Source organism: Podarcis vaucheri (assembly GCF_965113315.1).
Source record: "Podarcis vaucheri genome assembly, chromosome: 10".
In the NCBI taxonomy this organism is placed as follows: Eukaryota; Metazoa; Chordata; class Lepidosauria; order Squamata; family Lacertidae; genus Podarcis; species Podarcis vaucheri.
This window is the reverse complement of record NC_138748.1, coordinates 65,826,632-65,847,926: the sequence shown is the minus strand read 5'-3', so window position 1 is coordinate 65,847,926 and position 21,295 is coordinate 65,826,632. Positions and strand designations below refer to the sequence as shown.

General features: G+C 45.8%; 1 protein-coding gene across 1 annotated transcript in view; it reads right to left on the bottom strand.

The window, feature by feature from the left end:
* Window positions 1-685: 685 nt before the first annotated feature.
* ITIH5 (inter-alpha-trypsin inhibitor heavy chain 5) overlaps window positions 686-21,295 on the bottom strand; it is a 56,960-nt gene continuing 36,350 nt past the window's right edge. The window contains exons 8-14 of the mRNA XM_082238795.1: window positions 19,965-20,136; window positions 18,291-18,600; window positions 12,240-12,796; window positions 10,563-10,616; window positions 8,236-8,352; window positions 6,077-6,454; window positions 686-2,852 (exon numbers count right to left, since the gene is read on the bottom strand). Coding sequence (XP_082094921.1) covers window positions 2,551-2,852; window positions 6,077-6,454; window positions 8,236-8,352; window positions 10,563-10,616; window positions 12,240-12,796; window positions 18,291-18,600; window positions 19,965-20,136 — 1,890 coding nt within the window. The 3' untranslated portion in view covers window positions 686-2,550. The remainder of the gene's footprint in view (window positions 2,853-6,076; window positions 6,455-8,235; window positions 8,353-10,562; window positions 10,617-12,239; window positions 12,797-18,290; window positions 18,601-19,964; window positions 20,137-21,295) is intronic.

Here is a 21,295-nt window from a genome sequence, read left to right as displayed (position 1 = left end):
GCCGTTTACCTTCCTGCGAGTGGTACCTATTTATCTACTTGCACTTTGTTGTGCTTTCGAACTGCTAGGTTGGCAGGAGCAGGGACCAAGCAACGGGAGCTCACCCCGTCGCAGGGATTCGAACCGCCGACCTTCTGATCGGCAAGTCCTAGGCTCTGTGGTTTAACCCACAGCACCACCCGCTGGATCCCATTGGAGCTCCCGTTGCTCAGTCCCTGCTCCTGCCAACCTAGCAGTTCAAAAGCACGTCAAAGTGCAAGTAGATAAATAGGTACCGCTCCAGCGGGAAGGTAAATGGTGTTTCCGTGCGCTACTCTGGTTTGCCAGAAGTGGCTTAGTCATGCTGGCCACATGACTCGGAAGCTGTACGCCGGCTCCCTCAGCCAGTAAAGCGATAAGAGCGCCGCAACCCCAGAGTTGGTCACGACTGGACCTAATGGTCAGGGGTCCCTTTACCCTTTACCTATTACCTTGATTGGGACACTATACTTCTGTTGGTCTGTCGCTGATTGGATTCAGGGTCCACCCAGTTTTAATTTTTCCAGCAGAGGGGCTATCTACATTCAAGCTTATCTGGAAAATGAACTGGAAACTCTGGCCCCAAGTCTGAGCACCTGTGATAACCCAATGCAGCAAAACAAACAAACAAACAAACAAACAAACAAACAAACAAACACTCTGCACATTGTCAGAGACACCCTTTCCTTTATTATTCACATGTCACCGGGGTGAGTCTGTTTTCCAAGGAGGACTGGAGGCTAAGTGCTGGTTTCCACTGGACCTGTGGATACACAGCATGTCAGATCTTCAGAGGTCTGCACACTGCACAATCAAACAATAGATTGGAACCTGGAATGTCGGGATGCAGTCGGCTCAGTGTGTTTTGTGGGGCTGCATTTCCTTTTTTAGCCTCAGTAAAATTGAATTAATATATTGACAGACATCACAAAGGGATTTGTAAGGATATTACACAAACACTTTCCTAAATCTAGTCTCCCACAAAAATCTTCCTCAGTGAATGTTAAAAGAAATTGCACTGCAGAATTATCAAAGGAGAGAAAAATCCAGTGGGATTATCATGGGCAGGGGTAGTATTGAGCTTACCATCATTTTCAGGTGGGTGATTTTTGTGTGTGAGTGTACCATTGTTTCGTTCTGCAAATCATCCCGCCAGTGGTCTGCATTCATCAGCCTCCCCAGCTGCACACCTTTCAACGAAAGCCTAGGGCAGGCATCCCCAAACTCAGCCCTCCAAATGTTTTGGGACTACAATTCCCATCATCCCTGAATGATGGTCCTGTTAGCCAGGGTTGATGGGAGTTGTAGTCCCAAAACATCTGGAGGGCCAAGTTTGGGGATGCCTGACCTAGGGGAACACAGCAAGAGGTATCTCCTCCCCTGGAGCGTTCACAGATCAACAAGTTCAGGCAGCCAGGGAGGCTGCACAGTACTGGAGAAGGGAGTTTATAATATGATAAATAATAAGATGAATTCAAAGCACCACGTGGGGGAAAATTCTAAAGTGCCCTGAGGAATGAGGCAGGGAAATAGAAGCCTCTTTTCACAAGAAAGTTAGTAACTGGAGGGCAACAGATTTGGAAACCACGCTACCAAAAATGTTCTGTTCTGAGTCAAAGGAGACACTTGAAAGGAGCTTTCTGTTGCCTGCATCTACATGAATGTCCCCACTGTGGAAGGACGTGTGGATCCAGAATTGGCCTCCACAGTCACTTACGGACTCACTGTTAAAACCGTGTTTATGGAAGACAATCTTACTCGGCTACGAGTGATCGCCAAAGAAGAAGAAGAAGATGGTGTAAATTGAGCTGTGCATGGACTTGCATTCTTATTCTTAACTACAACATGGAAAACTGCCTTATAGTAAGTCAGACCATTGGTCCATCTAGCTCAGTAGTGCTTACACGGACTGGCAGCAACCCTCTAGGGTTTCAGACAGGGAGACATTCCCAGCCATATCTGGACATGGTTGGGGATTGGACTGGGAACCTTCTGCATGCAAACACAGGAAGACACTCTCCCCACCGGTTTGATTGTGATAGGCATGATTCAATTGAAGCGAAGGGCATTTAAATCCCATTGATCTCAAGGGAGAAATTAACCTTGCTTGATGAAATCAACGGGATCTATTAAAAGTGCTTCATTTGGGCTGGTTTGTGACCTTTCAGACTCAATGAAAGCATAGCACCAGAACTGTGGAGGTCAAAAATAGGCACTTTTAAAAATCGTTCATTTGAATGAAATAGCCCACATTCTGTAAGCTATTTCCTGTATTACGGGCACCGCGGACAATATTCGCAATCTTTTATTGTTCCTTTCTTTTTTAAAAGTCCACATTAGACCTTATTATAGTCACTCGGGAAAATGTCCTTTAGTGAACCAGAGAGCAGGCAGCTGTCTTGTATAAATGGAATTCCTTTTGAAACAAATCTTGATTTCTTTGGCTTTACAAAACGCTGTCAAAGTGCAGGAATCGCCTCGGGACCGGGTGGCTTCCTATGTGTCAAAAAGCAAGTGGGGTTCTTTTTCTCCTCAGAGTTGGTTTTCCGTCAAGGAGCTAGTCCCTGTGTCAAAAGGGTGAGAAGCCAAGTAATCCTTATAGGCCCCGTCGATCAGTTTCTCTGCGTTGTTCTTGGCAAACCAGCAGTCCACTTCCTGTTCGCCATTGTAGATCTTCCTCTGCTTCCATACAACGGGAATCAAGCGCCCTTTCAGCTCTAATGTGTTCCCAGCATTTATGTCCATGATTTTCGTTAGGTTCCCACTGGACATTTGGTGTCTCTCCCCAAGAGGCTCTGGGGTAGTGAGCTTAACGTCTTGGTGTAAGAACTGGCCTGTGTAGGAGGAAAGGGAGAGCTTGTCAGAGGTATGAATACAGATAAGTCTTGCAGTCATCTTGGAACAGATAGGTAGCTGTGTTGGTCTGCCATAGTCAAAATAAAAAAATTCCTTCCAGTAGCACCTTAAAGACCAAGTTAGTTCTTGATGTACAACTTAGTTAGTTCTTGATGTACACTTCTTGATGTACATTTGATGTATGCCATCAAATGCCAACAGTGTCCTTCAGCTCTCTATATTAGTTCTTGATGTACACACTCTATATTGGACAAACAGGCCAAACCTTACGCCAAAGAATAAACGGACATAAATCTGACATCAAGAATCACAAAACAGAGAAACCAGTAGGAGAACACTTCAATCTCCCAGGACATTCTATACAAGATCTCAAAGTAGCTGTTTTACTACAAAGGAATTTCAGAAATAGACTGGAAAGAGAAGCTGCTGAATTGCAACTCATTACCAAACTTAAAACCATGGAGAGACCTGGTCTGAACAAAGACATTGGATTCTTATCTCATTATACATGACTAAGCCGTTTTTCACCTTCTCACCCCTTGCCTTTTCCTGTAAGACCTATTGCAATCGTTAAGAGTCATCAACAGGCTCATCTCAGCTATCTGCCAATCTCCCATTCCCACCACCCTTCTGAGTAATACCCCTCCCCACCTTCTCACTATATAGAAGGATCTGGCAACTTCTGTTTCAGTGTATCTGAAGAAGTGTGCATGCACACGAAAGCTCATACCAAGAACTAACTTAGTTGGTCTTTAAGGTGCTACTGGAAGGAATTTTTTTATTTTAAGTCATCTTGGAGTCACTCATAGCAGGGCCTTCACTGTGGTGGCTCCTGCCGTGTGACACATCCTCCCCTTAGAACAGAGGGGAAGATTTTTCAGCAATAAATCACACCACGTCTGTGAAGTTAACTCTTTATTCAAGGAAACAAGGTCGACTCGGGGGCAGTCCTACTGAACACAGCAGTTTGTCCCAGTGGATCTTGCACCTATGACACAGTTGGGACTGAAGGTCCTTGCCTTCCCACAGTTGTCCTCCTCCCCCGGGTCCTTCCTAGGCAATCTGAGACTCCCCCAGCATGCCTGTCTCTCTTCCTACCTCTTCCTACCTCTTCTGGTCCTGGGAGACCGGGGTGGGGGAGCTAGTCACAGCAGCAGGAGGAGACACCTCGGCTTCTTCGCAAATTTGTGTGATGGCCTGGGATTCGAACTCGGAGGCTGAACCTGAGGAATCCCAGCCTGCACAGAAGTCCCTGCCTCCAGAACCAGCTGAGCCGGGGCTGGGGCCTGAGCCTGAAGGGTCCTCACCTATGCTGGATCCTTGGGTGCAAGCACCAGCTGAGTCTGCTCTGGCTCCTGAGGTGATGGAGGACCCATTGCCTGCAGGTGCTCCACTCTCAGCCCCGTCAGGGGAAGCGGAGGTTGCCTCTGGGTCTAATAACCCTCCAGCCTCTCCTGAGCTGCAGAGGCTCAGGGCAGAGAGGCGGAGGGAACTAAGTTCTCGCAGGAGGAGTGCTTGCCTCCAGGCCAGGAGAGGCGAGTCACCAGACGATCGGGGCTGCCCTATGCCTCGGGGCAGATAAAAGCCAGCCAGCCCCAGTCCCAGGCTGTGGGAGCAACGTTGTTAGTAGCCTGTTCCTGCCTGCACCCTGTCCTGCTCTTCTGCCAGAGTTCCTGACCTCACCTGACTCCCTGATTTGGATCCCACTTCAGCTTTGACGGACAGCCTCCATACCGCACCCTCGACCTTGGACTGGACTCGAACCTCGCTGCATGGTTAACCCTCGGGACCAGCACAATTTGACTCGTCTCTGCCTCTTGGCCCCCCTCCTCTTTTGCATCTGCCTCTGATTCTGGACTGCTATCTGCCACAGCCTCTTCCTGCTCACTAAGTCCTGTAACCTCCTCTATTAAAACTATAGCGTGATTAGTTTTTAGATGCAAAAAGAGTCAAAGGTCTATCACCCAACCACCACTGACACAGGATTCTTTATAGCTGGGATATATTCCGAAAACATGAATGTGGTAGGATAATGTAATAAATAAATAAAAGAAGGATGCTCTCTCGCCCCTTAGGTAGCCAAAACACTAGCCCTCTGCTGCAAAAGTGTGGCTTGGTGGAACCCCAAGGATTGCAAGAATTCCAAAGATCTTTGGGGCGGGGGGAATCCTAGAGAGGTATACCTCCCATGCTGAGTGGCCACTAAATGCTAACTTGGGGGGTGGGGAACGGGGAGAGAACAGGAGAGGGAATTGAAGGAGGAGCAATAACCCTGAACAGAAGCATTCTACGTTGCAACATTTTGTTGCAGGTCCCCATTTGCCTTATTCTTAAAAGCGCAAAAACGGCAGCTGGGGGGGCACAGGAGGGCAAGTTCACGTGCACTGCTGGACCCCTAGGATCCCCACTCCTCTGTGGGGAGTTTTTTTTGGGGGGGTGCCTAGCCCCGGCGCTCACCCCCAAAGCTCTAGCCGCCAGAACCGTGCTGTCCTTTAAGCGGACAACACGGAACACGCCGCCATTGCCGCTGCAGCGAACCAGAAGTCTCCCATTTGCCTCATTCTTAAAAGGATAATAATAATAATAAATTTTATTTATACCCCGCCCTCCTCAGCCAAGGCCGGGCTCAGGGCGGCTAACAACCAATAATAAAAACAAGTTGATTGAATACAACTTAAAAACAAGATTAAAATACAACATTAAAACATTAAAATGCAGCCTTATCACAGGAGGAGAAAGGAAAAAGAAAGAGGGGGAGGGAATCAAACTGGCTCCAAGCCAAAGGCCAGGCGGAACAACTCTGTCTTACAGGCCCTGTGGAAAGAAATCAGATCCTGCAGGGCCCTGGTCTCATGAGACAGAGCGTTCCACCAGGCTGGAGCCAGTGTTGAAAAGGCCCTGTGCTCTGGTTGAGGCTAATCTAACTTCCTTAGGGCCCAGGACCACTAGGGTGTTGCTATTTATGGACCTTAAGGTCCTCTGTGGGACATACCGGGAGAGGCGGTCCCGGAGGTACGAGGGTCCTAGGTCCTATGATAGGCAATGTACCAACTCATTCTTGTACAATTGGGATCTTCTGCTTCCCACTTTGAAGTTCCCTGTCCCTAATTCCTGGAGACGGTGCTGGGATAAGCTGGAACATCCGCTCTAATTTAGGCTCCATGGCCTGGCACCATACGTTCTCAGAGTGTTTCCCTCTTACCGATCAGCCCATGGGAGCTTGGGGAAAGGCCTCGGCTGTTGGAGATGTAGAAGCCCAGATGATCCTTTTGGTAGGGAGCGGGGTTCTTGTAGTGGTGGATCAGAACGACGAAACCGACCGTGCCCCTTATGGCCACGGTGACGTTGGAACGGGCCGCAATGGACACCTCGAGGTTCCTGCTTGCTACTGTGGCGCTGCGGTCGCAAGGCAGGATAAGCCTCTTCCCATCATCCATGATGACCTTCGTGGGAGTGACCTCCAGGTAGGACCGTTCTGGTTTGTTGCTGAGAATGGTGATGCTTCTGAAGTAGGTTCTTTGCTTCTTGTGGCCTCTACGAGGGGCAGGGGCTCCCACCAGCTGGCCATTCACGGTCACACCTTAAGGGGCAAGGAAGAGTCAAAAGGAAACGGTTTGGATACTGAGTCAAGAGGAACGTTCAGGAAAGACAAGCTTTTGTAGAGTCTGCAACACATGAATTGGATTTCTGAGACACTGAAATTGCAGAGTTGGAAGAAACCCCAAATATTGTCTCTTCCAACCCCTTGCAATGCTGGAATTTTAAGGTTGTTTAAATGAATATTCCAAAATGTAAAACAGAAAATTTAATAAAAACTATAGGGAAAAAATAAAATAAAATGCGGCTTCAGCATCAGTGTAACAAACAAAATTCGATCCAAGCTGTATGTAGAAGCTGCCAAGCCACAGAATATTCCCTCCCAGACATTCAGTTGAACAAAACTATACAAATTCCCTGTTCAGGGAAGTTTTTAATGTGTGACATGTTAATGTATTTTTAATCTTTGTTGGAAGCCGCCCAGAGTGGCTGGGGAGACCCAGCCAGATGGGTGGGGTACAAATAAACAACAACAACAATAATAATTAATTTAACTATCCAACTAATGAAGTACACTGAATTATGGAGTGAGTGGAACAAGGGAGAGGTCATTAGATAGATTCCTCTTAAAGGTCTTGTTTGCCTTCTCTTTTGTAAATCTATGGTTGCCTTGCCTTCCTCACTCTCGTGGTCACCCCCCCCCCCACTGCCCTGGCTGGTCAAGAACTTTGCTGCCATATAAATAATCCTCTTACAAATCACAGCTGCTTAGGAATTCCAGGCCAGATCAGAAGCTCAAGACCTCTAAAACCATTAGGACTGAAACATTTTAACTTAAGAGCTCCCATCGCCTTGATTTAATCTGCTTCTGGAGGCAAACTGTACCAAAGGAATTGGGGACGGGGGACGGGGGAACACAAGGGTCCAAATCCACACAGACATTCCATGACATAGCTGTCAACGTTTCCCCTTTTTAAAGGGAAATTCCCTTATTCTGAATAGGATTCCTCGCAAGAAAAGGGAAAAGTTGACAGCTATGTTCAATGATGTATGGTAGTGATGTATGGAAGTGAGAGCTGGACCATAAAGAAAGCTGATCACCAAAGAATGGATGCTTTTGAATTCTGGTGCTGGAGGAGACCCATGAGAGTCTCCATTCTGAAGGAAATCAGCCCTGAGTGCTCACTGGAAGGACAAAGATAATCATGCAGAGCCAAAATTCACTGAAAAGCTGTTGCCTACATTACCATCAACCAACTGTTGGCTGAGAGGTGAGAAGGAAAGCACCCAATGGATTTCTTAGAGCCTTCCCGGAAAAGGGAGAATTTCTGTAATTCTAGCTCTGAAATAATGCTAACTGAGACCCGGTACTAGTGATTCCGTGTACTGTACAGTTAGTATGCATTCTGTGGAGTGGGATTGTGACTGGCTCAGTTTAAAGGCAAACTTGCTTAAGTCACCCTTTAAGAAGTGTGGGTGGGTTAAACCACAGAGCCTAGCGCTTGCCGATCAGAAGGTCCCATTGCTTGGTCCCTGCTCCTGCCCACCTAGCAGTTTGAAAGCACGTCAAAGTACAATTAGATAAATAGGTACCACTCCAGCAGGAAGCTAAAAGGCATTTCCGTGTGCTGCTCTGGTTCACCAGAAGTGGCTTAGTTATGCTGGCCACATGACCCGGAAGCTGTCTGCGGACAAACGCTGGCTCCCTTGGCCTATAGAGCGAGATGAGCACCGCAACCCCAGAGTCGTCCGCGACTGGACTTAACTGTTTAATCTAGCTCTGCTGATACAGAAACTAAACATTTCTTTCTTCTTCCAACATACCAGAGTTCTTATGGTCGGAAACCAATCTGAGGATGTCTCCTGGCTCCCCGTCAATGTTGAAGCAGACCGTTAGCTTGCTCAAGGGGAAATCGACGACAAAATGAGGGTCCCCATCCGCTGGAAAGACAAGAATTAAATAATAATAATTATGGAGTTGCAGATTTCAAGGCTCCCACCCAAACCAGCACACACAGCCCCAAACAAAAATGCCACCCCATTTGAGGAGAGACCTCTTGCTTCTCCCCTCCATCACCAGCATCACCATGAACATTTTGTAGCTTTGGGGGTAAGGTTTTCCTAAAAGGAAAAACAAACTAGACCATAGGTACGACTCCAAAGAAGACCATCCACAATAGACTACTGTTGATGAATTTGAGATGCCTTCAAGACTACGATTGGGGCAGATGTTTTTGTGGGTTTTATCTGATGCAGCTTGGAACGAGCCTCAAGCTCACTCTAGCTTCCAATCTTGGTTGTGTGCACAAACCATAGTCTGCCATGTTTTGGATGAAACAAAGAAACAAACTATGGTTTGTCTTGAAGCAGGATAGGCAGAAGGAGGTCATTGGGCATTTAGCAGAAAAGGGGTGAAGAGTTGAGGCTCAATCCACACCCCTTTAAAAAAATATTTATGCTTTTCAGATTTCGACATTTCACTGAATTTACAATCATTTTGACATTTCAGAACTCAACTTCCTTCCCCCTTTTTCTGCAGTTCCTTAAATTTATTTTTAATACCATCTGCATATCCAAGTTATCTTAATTTCCTCATTTATTCATCTACTTTAAATATAAACTCACTATAAAACTGCAGGTTTATAATCTTGCCAATGTCCTTATCTGTTTACAATTTATCTGTAAATATTCAATAAACTATTTCCATTCTTTCATAAAAAGTTTGTTGTTTTGATTTCTTATTCTTCCGGTAAGTTTCACCATTTCTGCAAATTCTATAAGCTTCTGTATTCATTCTTCCTTTGCCGGGACTTCTGCTTCTTTCCACTTATGGGCAAGTAACATTCTCGCACTGTAGTAGCATACATGAATAGATTTCTATACATTTTAGGTAGTTCTGTCCCTATAATTCCCAAAAGAAAAGCATCTAGTGTTTGTTTCCTACAAAGGTTATTTTAAACATCCTTTTCATTACATTATATATCATTTCCCAGTAAACATTACTACAAGACCACCACATATGATAAAAAACACTTTCCATTTCCAACACTTATTTGATTTAGATTTATACACATGAGGCTCATGCTACTCTTGCGCATGTAACGTTGAACAACCCCATTGTGACATTTCTACACAAAGCTCAAAACAGCCAACGAAAGGAAAGCACTTCAGTTATTGAATTGTTTTGCTGCCATATAAGTGAAATCCAAGTTGTGTTCACTTCTGGGTCAAAACTGGTGGCCCAATCCGCCACCAACATATGGGGACGACTCTTCCATGTTACACTTTGTTCCTTGAGACCAGCAGATGAGGGGTCACAGTTTAAGGTACTCCCAACCCAACTTGGAAGAAATGGAGGCAGTGAGAGATTTTACTTTCTTGGGCTCCATGATCACTGCAGATGGTGACAGCAGTCATGAAATTAAAAGATGCCTGCTTCTTGGGAAGAAAGCAATGACAAACCTAGACAGCATCTTAAAAAGCAGAGACATCACCTTGCCAACAAAGGTCCTTATAGTTAAAGCTATGGTTTTCCCAGTAGTGATGTATGGAAGTGAGAGCTGGACCATAAAGAAGGCTGATCGCCAAAGAATTTATGCTTTTGAATTATGGTGCTGGAGGAGACTCTTGAGAGTCCCATGGACTGCAAGAAGATCAAACGCATCCATTCTTAAGGAAATCAGCCCTGAGTGCTCACTGGAAGAACAGATCGTGAAGCTGAAGCTCCAATACTTTGGCCACCTCATGAGAAGAGAAGACTCCCTGGAAAAGACCCTGATATTGGCACAAGGAGAAGGGGACGACAGAGGACGAGATGGTTGGACAGTGTTCCCGAAGCTACCAGCACGAGTTTGACCAATCTGTGGGAGGCAGTGGAAGACAGGAGTGCCTAGTGTGCTCTGGTCCATGGGGTCACGAAGAGTCGGAAATGCCTAAACGCCTAAACAACAACAACCCAACTTGTCTGAGGTCTCATGAATGGTGACGAGATCCAAGGCCTTCTTGGTAATATTCTCCTGCACTCAAAAGAGTCCTGCTTGCTCAGTGTACCAACGCCTTTTGGAGGAAACTGTTAAGACACTTCCAGAAAGTTTGTGCTAAGTTAAGAGAATATGCTGAACGGGAACGACCTGCCTTGCTAAGGGACTTACCTGATGTTTTCGTGACTTCAACTTTCTGTTTCGCTGGCTTTGCAACAACAGGCCCTAGATAGCCAGGAGAAAACAGGGAGGAGAAAACAAACATGATAAGCAATAACATGTCTATTTCATACTGTAATTTAAGGTTCCCTTTTGTCCAAAGAATATCATAGAATTGTAGAGTTGACTCAAAGAGCCAACCTACTGCAATGCAAGAATCACAACTATCTGAAGTTTCCCTCCTTTTCCCTTCTCTTCTTTAATTTCTGTGTTTTAGAAAAATGCTTAATATTCGGTGCTTATTTCTGTACACTGTATTTTTCTTTTGTCCTTTCAAGCTTTAATGGTAGCAAAAATGGAATTGCAACAATATACCGTATTGGCCTGAATATAAGCCTCAATTTTTCCCCCAAATACTGACTGTGAAAAGTTAAAGTGCGGCTTGAATTCGCAACCTTACAAAAATTGGCTTTTACGATATTGATGCTGAAACAGACATACGGTAAAACAGAACGGGTGTGCGTGCCTGCAGAATATTAAGGGAGCGGCTTATATTTGGGTATACAGTGGTACCTCGGGTTACAGACGCTTCAGGTTACAGATGCTTCAGATTACAGACTCCGCTAACCCAGAAATAGTACCTTGGGTTAAGAACTTTGCTTCAGGATGAGAACAGAAATTGTGCAGTGGTGGCGCAGCAGCAGCAGGAGGCCCCCAGAAAGAATTAAGTTCTTAACCTGAGGTACCACTGTATGAACTTAATTCTTCCCTGGGGTCCGTACTTACCCTGAAAAGTCCGCATCCGGAGGCGCCGCTTCTGCGCATGCACGAAGCGCACAGAGTGCTTCTGCGCATGTGTGTGCGGCAAAATCTGGAAGTATACACTTCTGGGTTTGACGCATTTGTAACTCGAAATTATGTTACACAAAGGTAACGTAACCCAAGGTACCACTGTATTGTCTTTTTTTCTCTCCCCCCCCTTTGAATTTTAAAGGTGTGGCTTATATTTGGGCGTGGCTTATATCCAGGCCAATACGGTAGTTGTGGCTCAATTTAAATGAATCCGTTTATGTGGGACTTAAATGACATTGCCTGCTCCACAGTTCTCCATTTAATTCCCCCTGCCATCGAGTTTTCTACTCTCCCCACCCAATGATCGGTCTGATTTCCATGGCCACTCAGCCTTCCCAGGGCTGTTTTGGGACCTCTGCCCCCACCATATATTTCCCAAACTTCTGCAAGCCTTGGGGTTCCCCAGCCTGCTGAAACCTTCTCCTTGTATGTGAATAGGCTACATAAAGGCCAAAACTTGAAGAACCAGTGTGAGAAGAGCCAGTGTGGTGTAGTGGTTAAGAGCGGTGGACTCGTAATCTGGGGAACCGGGTTTGCTTCCCACTCCTCCACATGCAGCTGCTGGGTGACCTTGGGCCAGACACACTTCTCTGAAGTCTCTCAGCCTCACTCACCTCACAGAGTGTTTGTTGTGGGGGAGGAAGGGAAAGGAGATTGTCAGCCGCTTTGAGACTCCTTCGGGTAGTGATAAAGTGGGATATCAAATCCAAACTCCTCCTCTTCTTCAAACCAAGACCACAACTAAACTGCATGGTGACAGACACATTGCATTCCCACATCGTTTGACATAATACCTGCAAACCATTCAGAACATAAGAAAATACGCATCATGCTTACCTGATGGTGCCCTGTGACCTTGAAGTCCCTGTACGATCTCCCCAACTCCTTCGGTTGATGGGCCGGTGTAAACCTCCTTTGGGAGGTCCGCCTGGCTCGCAAGCTCCTTCATCTTCAGCGTGGTGAAGGGGGTGACGAAATTGTACGCAAGGGCCAGCTTCTCGGCTCTCTCCCTCAAGGTCTCCTTCTCCTCACTGTCGTCGCTCTTCAGCCAGGAGGTCATCAGCTCCTTGATGGTGAGGTAGCTCCAAGTCCGTTCGACGTAGTTCTGATCATCCGTGGGGTCTTCGGCACCACTGGAGGCTAGTCCAATGTGGTTTTTGCCAGAGAGGTCTACGGCCACGTCCGTTTTCAGAAGGACATACTTGTCGCTGTTGCTGGCTGTCACCTCCACATGTAAGCGGTCAGCTGTCTTGTTGAAGAGCTTCCCGGCAATGACAATTTCAGAGCCATTGAAGTAGTTGGGGAAGAGGTTCTGGGTCACTTGCTCCACGCTGTCTGTAGGGTAATCGATCCGGATGTCGGAAAGAAGAGGCGTACCGATCTCGTCATAGAATCTGCATAGGTAGGTACAGTTTGTTATTAAGAAGCTCCAAGGGGCGACATTACTGATATATAAGCAGAGCATAGTGGAAGCAGACAGGCGTCCTTACTGTTACCATAAAGCACCAATGCTGCAGCAAGCAAAGGCTCCAGCAGCTCAGTCAGCTGCTTGTGGCTGGAAAGCCAGACAGGATGTTTGTGACTGTTGCCATGGAAACAAAGGGGCAGTCCATTCTGTACTGAGCACCGGATGTTAGCTCAGTGTGTGTGTGTCATATAACCTGTACTGGAAGTACATGGGAGGAGTTTCTTCTTGCTGTTGTCGAGTACAGACATGTTTCTCTGTACTGATATGAGAGACAGAAATAAAAGATGTAAATAGTTTTCTGTCTGCTTCTATCCCCTCCTGGGGGACACCAAAGGGGAGAGAGGATGAACGGTGTGTTCCTCTCACACATCTGAGATGAATCGCCGGGACCTCGCCTGCTTATCAGCAGAGTGGAGACGCGGGGAGGTCGACAGGAATATCTGCCGGTGCCTACGCTGTGGCACATTCCTCTGACCCAGGCAGAATTCCAACAGTGGTAGCAGAGGATGGTTGCTGTCCATCGGACATCTGGATGAGAGGTTGGTGAATTGTCCTCCTCTGCTCCATGGAAGCCTGATTTGAGAGGCTGATTCTCTGCAGCCAGAAGCTGACCAGAAGAAGCTGACAGCCAAGCCGATACTCAAGGTATGAGACTTTTAAGGGCTTAAAAGAGTGAATGCAGAATGATTCATTCTCTGCTTCACGGAGGAGCGAGTGTGGGAAAGCAGCTCCAACTTAGAAGAGGACTGCATACCAGGCATTCTTGTGGTTTCCTGTTCGAGGAAAGGAATGCGCTGTTGCTAGGCAACGTCCTTCAGAAGGCTGTGCCTCAGAGAGGAGAAATGGAAAGTTACTCGAGAGGGCTGGAAGTCAGACTATGCTTCAGAGAAGCGAAAGCAAAGTTTTGTTATGACTAGGTCCTCACGAACTGCTGGAAGGGACTTTCCAACGCAGCCAGTGTCAGAGTTGCCAGGTGTCAAGAGAGTAAACAAGCCAGCTATTGGATTTTAGAGGCTTGTGTTTCAGAGTCAATGCAAGGACTCAAAATGGATGCCAAGAAGGGGGGAGGTTTGCCTTCTCCACCCCTCCTGACCAATGACAATTATTCATCTTGGTCTGTAAAGATGAAGGCTATGCTGCAGAATCAGAGACTGTTTGGGGTGATTGAGAATCCCATCCCAGCAGCACCAACGCGTGCTTGGGAGTCACAGAATGTGAAGGCTAGGACTGCTATAATTCTGTGTGTCTCAGATGAGCAGCTTGTGCATATACAGCATTTGGAATTTGCGCAAGAGGTTTGGAACGCGCTGCGTACAACGCATCAGAGAGATGCTGGTTCTTCAGCGTTGCTGTATTTTGAGAAGTTGACCAATCTGAGATTAGCGCCTGATGGAGATGTTCAAGCGCACCTGACAGAGATGAAGTTTCTGCGTCAACAGATGGTGGAACGCAATTTCCGTCTTCAGGAGGAAGTGTTTTGCTTCATGATGATAAACAGCCTGAACCGGACCTACAAGGTTGTTGCCAGTCAGCTTGGTTCCCTACCTGCCGTGCAGTTAACCGCGGAAAGAGTGTCTGCCGTCGTCCTGAACGAACACGACAGACTTGCTGCACTGGAAGTGAAGGACAGAGGGAGGCAAGAACAGAGTTCAAATCTTCCCACTGCTGGTGATGCTGTAGCATTGAGTGCTGTCCGATGCTACAATTGTGGACAGACTGGGCATCTACAGCGAAACTGTAAGAAGCCGCGACAGTCAAAAGGAGCCAAGAACAGCTCTACGAAGCCTGAGGCGTCAAGCAAAAGCCGTACCAAGTGCCAGATGAAACCTGCAAAGGCTATGATGGCGAAAGGAACCACGCCAGAAGTTGGGAACGCATTCATAATCGATACCGGCGCCACGAAGCACCTCTGCCCACACAGAGAACTGTTTTCGACGTTGAAGAAGCAAAGCTTCACTGTGAAACAAGCCAACGGTCAAGAACTGGAAGCGACCGGAATTGGAACTGTGTATCTTGAAAGTCTGAACTTGACTATAAGCGATGTTTACCTGGTTCCAGAACTGAAATTTAGTCTGCTGAGTGCTTCGCAGATTGCAAAGAAGGGACTAAAACTGTACTATGATGCTAAAAGATGCAAGATCTACAAAGATGGAGAACTGTTTCTTACTGCCAAAGAGAAAGATGGACTGTATTTGTTGACATTTGATCAAAGTGATTACATAAAATGTAATACTTCTGATTCTAACGAAATTTCTCTTGCAGGTGTGACCAGTGTGAACACCAAGAAGGTGGCTACGAAGGTCCACAGAGCTTTTCAGCGGGTGTATGCTGATGTGATTGGTCCTTTAGAACCATCTAGAGGCGGAGCAAAATATTACCTTGTGTGTGTTGATTGTTACACTAATTATTCTTGGGTTTATATGATGAAGAAACCGCAGGAAACTTTAGAAAAGTTTCAGGAGTTTTGTGACAAGGTTAAAAGTATGCATGATGCTAACATTGATTGTCTTTTCACAGATGACAAGCCAGTTTTTCTTTTACAGGATTTCCAGAGGTTCCTGGATGAGAAAGGGATAAGACACAAACTTGCTACTTCCGAAGAAGCATGGAAGAAATGTGTCTGTGTCAGGGTGAACAAAGAATTGCAAAAGGGGATGCATGCGCAATTGCTAAGTTCACATTTACCACATGATTATTGGGCCGAATCTTTAGCGTCCTATCTTCATGTGTGGTTGAGAAAAGTCTCAACAGAGTTGGGATGTTCTCCTTTTGAGAAGCTGTTTAATAGAAAACCTTCTGTTGCCTATTTTAAGGTTTTCGGGTCTCATGTGAGAACAGAAGCTCCAAGTGGGGTAAAGAATGCCAGAGGCATCTTTGTAGGCTATGAAAAAGGTCTCTACAGAGTAATTTTGTCTGAATCTGGTCAGGTGATTCTCACAAAGTTTCTAGAGAGTGCTCCCGAACGAGAGAGAGTGATTGTTCAAACTTTTTCCACAGATGATTCTGATGATGATGATGATGAGTTTGATCATATTGAGTTCAGTGGTACTGATGATGATGACACTGATAGCTCAGACAGCTCAGCTGTCACAGTCATTGAGAGGAAATCTCAAATAATGACTAGACCCTCAGAAGAGGAAGATAAACCACTGATAAAGCTTAATACTGGTTCTCCAGAGTGTTCAGAGGCTGAACCAGAAAGCAGAGAAGAGCAGCAGCTCTTACGTAGGTCTGAGAGAGCAACGAAGGGTGTACCACCCAAGAGGTATTCAAAGGAGTTTGCTAACCTAGCATATGTTGCTGTTGTAAACGATCAAGGACAGATTGAAGCTGTGTCTGAGTCAGAGACAAAGGCACAACAGAGCGTTGTTAACCAAGGAAATGTGAAGTCACACAACCAGAGAGGTACATTGGTAAAACCAGTGGCGGGTAGTTCCAAGGGTGGAACTGAAACAGAGCAGATAACAAATATAATAGCCCTGCATCAGATTCCTAACTTGTGCAGCGCTGTGGTCTAAACCATTGAGCCTCTTGGGCTTGCCGATCAGAAGGTCGGCGGTTCGAATCCCCGTGACGGGGTGAGCTCCCATTGCTCTGTCCCAGCTCCTGCCAACCTAGCAGTTTGAAAGCACACCAGTGAGGGGAGCACCCTGTTGCAACAGTTGAAGAAAGATCAGGCTTACTAGCTGCTTTGCTTCTCAATATTCTCTGGTTGGCCTCTGTTATTTTCTCCGACCGATGGAGAATCTGCAAAGGACTCTATAAGGGCTCTTGTGTCCCCCAAAAGGGAATCAGGGCAGATTTTAGTTTATTACAGACCAGTGGTCTGACTCGCCAACTACCTATGTCCCTACGAGCAGCACAAACTGCCTTGCGGAAGTTTTTTGAAGTTTGACAGCTTGCTCTCCTTTCCCAGGCTGAGAGAGAAAGATGGCAGAGACAGGGTTTTTATGGAGACAGTGTGACTTTTGCAGCTGCTGCTGAAGTTGCAAAACAATGAAGCAGGGACGGAGGAATGGAGAACTTCTGAAACAACAATGGGACACTAGCCCAGCAAGAACTGGCAAAAGACAGACATAATATTCTATGGGGACGGGAAGAAACATTATGGACAGAATAATTGCCACACACAGGAAGGAGTGAGTTTGAATGCATCACCTCTGTAGGTGTACAAATCATGTAATGTGTCGATACGAACGGAAGTCATTTAAACTGCAGTTGCGATATAAGGGATTGGTATCTTGACTGGAGCGTAATTGAAATTTATAAGAGTTTGGAACGCAGAAATAAAGTAAATCATCAAACCATTAATTCTAGCACCGGGGGGGGGGGGGCACCGAGATTGTATAATTTGGCATCTCAGTGATTGCTATTATTAATTTGGCATTGTTATAATGAGGCATTGTTATTGGATTGTTGTAACTGAAAACTAATAAAAAAATTATTATTAAAAAATAAAATAAAAAATAGTGTAGATTAATGTATTTTTAACCTTCTGTTGGAAGCCGTCCAGAATGGCTGAGGAAACCCAGCCAGATGGGCGGAGTAGAAATAATAAATTATTATTATTATTATTATTATTATTATTATTATTATTATTATTAACCCCACAGGAAACCAGAAGTCAGAAGTAGCAAAAGGAGATATTATTAAAATAGAAGAGGACCATAAGATGGCTTGTATTCCTTATATAAGATGTGTATCTGAGAGTATTTTTCTTTTAGTATTTCTTTTCTTTATATTTTCTTTCTTTCTTTCTTTCTTTCTTTCTTTCTTTCTTTCTTTCTTTCTTTCTCTTTCTTTCTTTCTTTCTTCTACTTCGTTTGTATATGTAATATGGATATGTAAAGGTAAAGGAACCCCTGACCATTAGGTCCAGTCGTGGCCGACTCTGGGGTTGCGGCGCTCATCTCGCTTTACTGGCCAAGGGAGCCGGCGTTCAGCTTCCGGGTCATGTGGCCAGCATGACTAAGCCACTTCTGACAAACCAGAGCAGCGCACGGAAACACCGTTTACCTTCCCGCTGGGGCGGTACCTATTTATCTACTTGTACTTTGACATGCTTTTGAACTGCTAGGTTGGCAGGAGCAGGGACTGAGCAACGGGAGCTCACCCCATCGCGGGGATTTGAACCGCCGACCTTCTGATCGGCAAGCCCTAGGCTCTGTGGTTTAACCCACAGCGCCACCCAGGTCCCAATATGGATATGTATATGTACTTAATTTAAATAAAAATAAAAAATAGGCTGACCAACGGTTCGACTCTGCAACTTCCTACGTCGCTACGAGCAGCAACGAGTCCGCAACAAACTGCCTCGTGAAAGTGCCCCGGCCCCACCAAAGTCCACAGCTGGATTTGCGCCCGGCAAGCAGAACATCCAAACAGCCAGGGCTAAAACTAGTTCCGTTTTCTCCACTTACCCTTTCAGCTGTGCGGCAGCATCCTCGTCTTCCCGTATCCGCCGCGTCATCCCGCAATTCTCCAGCGCCAGCCTCTCCAATAGTTGGTAGTCCACGTCGTTGCCGATGCCGATGGTGAAGAGGCAGAACCTGTTGCGGATGGCCTCTTTGGTGTTGCTGACGATCTTGGCGGACTTCGTCTCTCCAACTGTCGGCCGCCCGTCCGTCAGGAAGATGATCAAGGAGACGCTCCGAGCTTCAATGTCGTTCTGGGTGATGTAGTCATTGAGGATCTGTGTGCTGATTTGCAGGGCTCCATTGATGTTTGTGCCTAGGAAGACACAGCAGAATTAACCTTTTGGGGCACGGGGAATAGGGACTTAGTTGCTCAGCCCCTTCCTCCGCCACTGATACTGCCTGTGTTTTCTTGCTGCTGTATGGAAAAACACATGAATCTGACCTTTGAAGCGTTTGTAAGTAAACCATTTTTAACTTACCCAGCATGTGGTAAGTGGGTAGTTTTGAAAGCAACTTAAAAGGTCTAACACAGAGCTTTCCAAACTATGTGTCACGATTGCAGTGTGTCGGCTGCAGTGTGTAGGTGTGTTTTGCGAATGCTCCACACACTCCTCCCGGGGCTGGAAAAGGATTAGTTTAACTTTTGGTCCGCTAGTAAAACTGAACTAAAAGGGTAAAGGTAAAGGGACCCCTGACCATTAGGTCCAGTCGTGACCGACTCTGGGGTTGCGGTGCTCATCTCGCTTTACTGGCCGAGGGAGCCGGCGTACAGCTTCCAGGTCATGTGGCCAGCATGACTAAGCTGCTTCTGGCAAACCAGAGCAGCGCACGGAAATGCCATTTACCTTCCCGCCGGAGCAGTACCTATTTATCTACTTGCACTTTGACGTACTTTTGAACAGCTAGATGGGCAGGAGCAGGGACCAAGCAACTGGAGCTCACCCCATCGCGGGGATTCAAACCGCCGACTGAATGTGTCGCAAAATGATGCATGTCTAAAAAATGTGTCACCAACATGAAAAGTTTGGAAAGCTCTGGTCTAACAGCCTATATTTCCATGCTTTACCTTGCTGCACGTTTTGTGATTCAAAATCTCTGCTGGAGCTCTCTCACCAAAGAGTGCTTGTCCCAAACCTGGATAAGTCTTCCAGTGAAATCTCCTTCTATCGATCTATCCCCCCCCTTTAAACAAAATATTAACATAAGGTACATCAGTGCTGAGTTTGCTGTTCCATGGTTGGACTAAAGCTACCTAAGATTCTTTGGAAATGTCCCACTGGGCGAGAAAGCTAATTCTTTCAGTATGCGTGTGTCAACAACCAAGTTGATTCCACCCTACCCCTTGGCTTCACAGCTCTGCATGGTACAAGCCAAAAATTATTCCCTCCTGTGATGAGCCAATATCTAGAGGCTCGTAACAGTGTCTCTTTTTTGGAGGACCGAGAGTCTTTCCTAGCGTTCCAGGAAAAGGCAAACTTCATTTTCACTTGTCTGTGTATGACATGTGGATTTTCACAAAAGGGAATTAAGACAAATTCATGGAGGACTCTCCATAGCCACTAGTCATGGTGGCCTTATGTTCACAGAACCTAAAAAAGCCAATGCAATTCTGGGCTGCATCAACAGGAGTACAGAATCTAGATCAAGGGAATAGTGGCCCCTTGACACCAGGAGTACCTCCAGTAGGTGACATGTTATGGATGTAGATCTTGGCATCTCTTATGTTGTTGAGAGTCACGGGCACCAGCTGGTCTTGTTGCCAAACCTTGATTCGATTGGAGAAGCCAATAATATTGAAGTGATCCTCAGGCCTTAAATCCTGGAGAATAGTGAAGAGGGCATCTTTGGTCTGAAACGAGAGATGCAACCTGGATGTATATTTACACTAGATACAGGGACAAATACAGTGGTGCCTCGCAAGACGAAGTTAATTCGTTCTGTGAGTTTTTTCGTCTTGCGAATTTTTCGTCTTGCGAAGCACCTCTTCAAGCAATGCACCCTGGGTATTAACGGTTTTAAGAAAAAGGAAACAAACTTGCAAGACGTTTTCGTCTTGCGAAGCAAGCCCATAGGGAAATTTGTCTTGCGAAGCAACTCAAAAAACGAAAAACTCTTTCGTCTTACGAGTTTTTCGTCTTGCAAGGCATTCGTCTTGCGAGGTACCACTGTAGAAGAAGACACCTTCACCCCGGTATGGCTCCCTTTATCACATACACAGCCCAACAAGACAATGACAAAAATCCACCAACGGCATACAAATCAATACGGCTAACCTGATCCAAAACACCCACCCACCCCACTCACACACGAAAACAAAGACCACCACAGCCAACCAGAAATGAACAGCCACACCCTCGGCCAACCCCAACCTCTCTCGCCACCAAAGGAACACAAGTGAAGAGCAGAGAACCTGCACAAGCAACGCTGACACAAATCCCCACATATATTAAGTATAATAGAAACATCGCCACCCGACCCCACCCCCACTCATCTTTCCCCCTATTCTTCCTAATGCCTCAACAAATGAAATCGATTTGTAAAAAAAAAAAAAAAGTTACAGGGGGAAAAAATATGAGAGAGAGAGAGAGAGACATTGCACATACATTTGTAAATCAAGAAAATCTTTAATAAAAAATACATTTTTAAAAAATAAATAGATATATGTGTATTTTATATTTGACCTCCTTTAGCAATGCCATGTTTTGAAATGTTTAAGGTGATATTTTCAGTTCCCTGTTAATCATGTTGCTTTGAATGTATATTGGATTTTCTTCTGTAATGCTTTGTTTTGATCTTTTAATGTAGGTTGTAAACCGCTTTTAGATTCCCCCCCCCCTTAAAAATATAAAGCAGTATAGAAATAAAATGAATTATAATAATAATATTTTCAAGGCGCCTGCGATGAAAGAGCCCAAAGTGAAAAACGTCCACCCAGATGAACGTTTTCTACATTTGGGCTTATATAATTTGACAGATTCAAGTGCTAAATGATTGCTGCCTGCAATCCG